The 4,699-nt window shown below is 61.3% G+C and overlaps 1 protein-coding gene across 1 annotated transcript; it reads right to left on the bottom strand.

The window, feature by feature from the left end:
• Positions 1-370: 370 nt before the first annotated feature.
• PGAM2 (phosphoglycerate mutase 2) lies at positions 371-2,838 on the bottom strand. Its single transcript, XM_030871299.2, has 3 exons — positions 2,302-2,838; positions 2,016-2,196; positions 371-558 (listed from the first exon to the last, which is right to left on the bottom strand). The coding sequence occupies exons 1-3, from the start codon at positions 2,713-2,715 to the stop codon at positions 392-394; spliced, it is 762 nt and encodes a 253-aa protein (XP_030727159.1). The 5' UTR covers positions 2,716-2,838; the 3' UTR covers positions 371-391.
• Between the last annotated feature and the right edge of the window lie 1,861 nt (positions 2,839-4,699).

A 4,699-nucleotide genomic window follows, 5' to 3' on the forward strand; every position in this document is an offset into this window, starting at 1 on the left:
GGCAACCAGGACAGTAGAGGACAACCAATGTGAAGGAAGTGGCGTGTTGGCCACAGTCCTCGCTCGCCATGGGGAGGGCTGGGTCACTTGGACTCTCCCTAAGTGACCCTGGACACTCGGATTTACAGCAGGCTTGCCAAGTGGCTCTTCTGCTTTGCGGGTCATCGTAGGGGCTTGTCAGGAGCCACTCGATAGCCGGGGATAGGGAGGCTCTTGGCCTCTGTGTTCCCAGGGTCCCCACACCCAGTGGGGGAGGCTTGGGCAGGCAGCGGGGATCCGGGGCTCCAGGCCCACGGAACCAGCCCTGAGTGAGCACTGGGGGGTGGGCGTCCTGGGGCCACACTGGCCTGAGGCAGTGAGAGGACGTGCCTTTATTGCCAGAGCCCACCCTTCACTTGGCCTTGCCCTGGGCAGCCACAGCTTCCATGGCTTTGCGCACGGTCTCCTCGTCGCCCAGGAACCGCATGGGCTTGGTGGGCTTCAGTGCCTGGTCCAGCTCATACACGATGGGGATCCCCGTGGGCAGGTTCAGCTCCATGATGGCCTGGTCCGACATCCCTGGACCGGAGGAACAAGCGTCCTGAGCCCCTCCCAGCCTGTCTGCCAGGCAGCCACCTGCTCTTGCATTTAGCAGGCTTCGTGACCTTTACAGGCCACAGGGCTGTTGGCCAGGCAGCAGCCCTCCCACCCCAACAGCAAGGCCGCAGAAATGCTCCTCGAGAAGGTCAAGGCAGCCCTGAGACAGCAGCCTACAGAAATAGCTGTGGTGAACCGAGGACCTTGCTCCGGCCCGAGCTGGCCTCATCTGGGGTGACGCCATCGGCCCCCTTGGCCCAATGTGAGCTCTGGTCAGACTGGTGGGTGTTTGGGATCAGGAAAGACCTTAACCACTTGGCTTCCAGAGAGTTCTAGTTTCTGGACGTCCTAAGCAGCGGAGCAGGGCTGCTCCTGAGAAGGGGGGTGCGATAGGGACGGTGAGAAGCGCTGCCTGTGGCCGAGGTGGATGCAAGGCCCTGCCAGGTGAAGAGAGTTCTCTGTGGAAACCCGACCCAACCCTGCTGGCCTCCCGAAGACCTGGCCTGGAATAGCAGCTCGACCTTTGGTATCGCTGTCATCCCGCCCAGCCCGCTGGTGCAGGGAGGCCTTAAGGGAACATGCTCTGGGCAGTGGGAGACCCCGGTCACGTTTGCCTTGGTGCATTCGTTTCTCCTGGACCAGGCTGCAGGGAGCCCCCAGAAGGGAGGGAGGGCAGGTGGTCTTTCCATCTGCGAGGCTCAGCACCCGCCGTGAGGCGTCTGTGTGGACTCAGCCTCGGGAAGTCCTCAGAAAGGCCGACGGGGGCTTCCTTGGGGGAAGCCTGTCATGCTGGGAGGGGCTCCTTCCCTTTTAGTGGAAGCCAAGCTACCAACCTATGGTCTCTGGCATTCTCCACACCCTGCCACCTGTCTTTTGACTAGTCTTTTGCTCTGAGTGGGTGGGCAGGGGTGTGGGCAGGGGTGTGGGCAGGGCCCCACCCTCAGTCCCATATCCAGCAGCTGCCAGTGAAGTGACTTGACCAGGGTCACTCAGCAAGCTGGGATTTAGAGCCACATGGCCCTGCCTCTTCAGGGGTGGGTGTCCTTGGGCAAGATGCCACCCCTGGGCCTTCCCTCCTCTCCCCTGAGGCTTGTGTTGGGGAAGCCGGGCCAGCTGTGGACCCCTGTGCAGGGCCTGGGCCCTGGGTCAGTGGCGCACACGTTTTCACCCAGAATCTTCAGAAGGATACGTTACACAGTGTCCCAGTACACACGGCAGTGGACGGTTCGTTCTTACAGAGCTGTTTTTTCAAGTGGTTTCTCGCCCCACCCAGTCTAGTTCACAGTTTGGAGGCCCTGCCCGGGGTGCGGATGTCTGTGAAGCCGCCTCGGCGAGGCAGCCAACACGTTTACGAAATGAGCAGCTGGGGGCTCACTGGTTCAAGGGGACGTGTCACCCCACCCGCCTCTGCCCACACCCTGTGTGAGGATGGGCCTCACCTTCCAGGTGCTTGACGATGCCCCGCAGACTGTTCCCGTGGGCTGCGATGAGCACCCTCTTGCCAGCCTTGATCTGGGGGACGATCTCATCATTCCAGAAGGGCAGAGCCCGGGCGATGGTGTCCTTGAGGCTCTCGTGCGTGGGCAGCTCCCCCGGCTTCAGGCCTGCATAGCGACGTGCCTGGGGGCATCCGTGCTGCTGTTCACTCCCCAGACAGCCCCCCGCCCCCCAGCCTGGGCCCCTGTCCCCAGACCTCCCCTCCAGCCCCGCACCCCAGCCGCTCACCTTGCTGATGGAGTTGTAGTAGGGGTGCTTCTCATCCATGGGGGGTGGAGGTATGTCAAAGGAGCGCCTCCAGATCTTCACCTGCTCCTCCCCGTGCTTGGCGGCCGTCTCCGCCTTGTTGAGGCCAGTGAGACCCCCGTAGTGCCGCTCATTGAGGCGCCAGGTGCGCACCACAGGCAGCCACATCTGGTCCGTTGTGTCCAGGATGGTCCAGAGGGTGTGTATGGCCCTCTTCAGCACCGACGTGTAGCAGATGTCAAATTCCATCTTCACGTCCTTGATGGCATGGGCCCCCCTCTTGGCCTCCTCAGCCCCCTTCTCGCTCAGCTCCGCGTCGAACCAGCCGCAGAAGCGGTTCTCCTGATTCCAGGTGCTCTCACCGTGCCGAACCATCACGAGGCGGTGGGTGGGCATGGTGGCGGCGGAGGGCACTCGCGGGCTGCAGACACGGACAGGTGACCCCCAGGCGTCCCCAGCTTTATAACGATCCCCAGCCCCCGCCCCAGCCGACTGCCAGTCAGCATTCCAGGCCTGATGGGCGGCAGCAGGTGGCCGGCAGCAGAGCTGGGTGGAAGGCAGGCCGAGCGCCGGACTGGAAAAAGGGCCTCATCAGCTACCAGTCCCCACGTGCCCAGAGCCCAGGCTGGGCGGGGCTGCCGAGCAGGGCTGGGCATCAAGGGCAGAAGTCCCAGCCTCCAGCAAGCCTGAGAAGGGGGCTAGCGGGAACAGGAGGACTGGCCCAGGAAAGACTCCCCCTGAGGTCGGGGTCCCGAGCCCTGTCAGCCTGCCGCCTGCTCTCGGGGGTTGCCGCTGTCGGGCAGGGGCACGGGAAAATCCTGACTGCTTCCTCCGAGTCACTCAGCGCAACCGGAGACAAGCCCGCGTCTCGGGAAGTACACTAGCCTGGTATCAGAGGGAGCCAAGGGTGTGAGTATGCACGTGTGTCCGCCCACCCACACGTGCGTGCCTAGGTGCGCGTGCATATGCTGCGCACGTCCTACTGCATGTACACGTCCGTGTGCCTCGCGCTCACGTCTATGTTGCATGTGCGCACACCTGGGAGGAGCTGTGCCGTCATCTCCACACGGGAGGAGGAAAGGTTGCTGTGGGCAGAGCGGGGGAGCTGGTGAGGAGCGTAGCCCTGGGGAGAGGTCTGGCCTTGTGGGAGGTGGCAGCAGTGTAGGGCAAGGGCTGAGCTGGGCAGAGCTGGGTTTCCAGGACAGCCAGGGGTAGCTGGGGGCCTGGCTGCTTGGGCCAGAGAAGAACAGAAGGTTTTCTGCTTTCGCATGCCTTTGTCAAGTTCTTATCCACATGTGCCACACTCTCCCACTCTAGTTACCTTCACCCCAGCCAGGCTCACTCCTCCCAGCTGAAACCACCTTTGAAAAGAAAAAGAAAAATCCAGGATTCATGTCCCCAAGGAGCCCCAGAATCAGAGGTACTAGTTATTAGATCTGTGCCCAGCTCATCAGGAGCGCCCAGAGGTAGGCCAAGGTTGGGACTAGGGGCAGTGTAGAGTTGGGTGCAGGCCCAGGACTTCTGCATTCAGGTTTTGGGGGACAAGGGCTACTGCGATCTGGGCTGTGAAGAAACGAAGCAGAGCGGCGGGGTCAAGATGCCAAGTTGCAGGTGCACCAGCAAAGAACCAATCCTCATAGAACAGCAAACAGGTGTGTGGCAGAGAAGCATAGAGGGGCTGGGCCTTGTGTCCTGACGAATGGGAATCACTGGAGAGTCTGAAGCATGGTTATGTTTTAAAATCACTTGCCGCTGTGGAGGCAGGATCGGAGGCCAAAGGCCCTGGTAGGGATGGTGGCTTTGGGTTAGGTGAGAACAAGGCTGCTTGGCCTGGGCTGGGTGCAGGTGGCGTGGTGAGGAGCTGCTAGGCTGGGGGGCCACTGGGGCCGTACTGCCAGCCAAAGCGGGGGATGGGACATGCCTTCCTGCCTGTCTGATGGCTGTTGAGAAAGCCGGGGACCGCAGAGGAGAGTTAAAGCCTGAGAGGACTAGACACAGCTTGTAAGCCTTGGCTTGCTCCAGCCTGACTCTTACTCATTCAAAAAGTGTTTGTTGGGCATGTCTGGTGTGCCAGCGCTGTTGAAGCACTGGGCAAGCAAGGCCCTGCTCATGGGGGTCTCCATCCCAGTCATGGGAGATGGACAACATGTGATGTGTGGCATGGTAGGCAGCGATGAGGTCCATGGAGAAGCAAACAAGCGGGCAGGAGGGCTGCTGTTTCAACAGGACTGTCCTGGGAGGGTGGAGCGAGCACCCTCCACTGGTCTCTTCGCATGACCACAGCTATAAATCCTGGACAAAGGCAGAAAGCAGATCTCAGAGAACTGAAAAGTCAGTAGCAGGCCGATGAAGCGGATCAGATTCCAAGTTCCATGGTGAG

The sequence above is a fragment of the Globicephala melas genome, chromosome 9, assembly GCF_963455315.2.
Source record: "Globicephala melas chromosome 9, mGloMel1.2, whole genome shotgun sequence".
Lineage (NCBI taxonomy): Eukaryota > Metazoa > Chordata > Mammalia > Artiodactyla > Delphinidae > Globicephala > Globicephala melas.

What these genes read in the sequence shown, in the direction of transcription:
- PGAM2 (XM_030871299.2), bottom strand. Translation starts at nt 2,715, where the DNA reads ATGCCCACCCACCGCCTCGTGATGGTTCGGCACGGTGAGAGCACCTGG. An exon ending in ACTACAACTCCATCAGCAAG is followed by an intron (nt 2,197 to 2,301) that starts GTGAGCGGCTGG and finishes GGATGCCCCCAG; the next exon opens with GCACGTCGCTATGCAGGCCT. An exon ending in CATCGTCAAGCACCTGGAAG is followed by an intron (nt 559 to 2,015) that starts GTGAGGCCCATC and finishes CCTCCGGTCCAG; the next exon opens with GGATGTCGGACCAGGCCATC.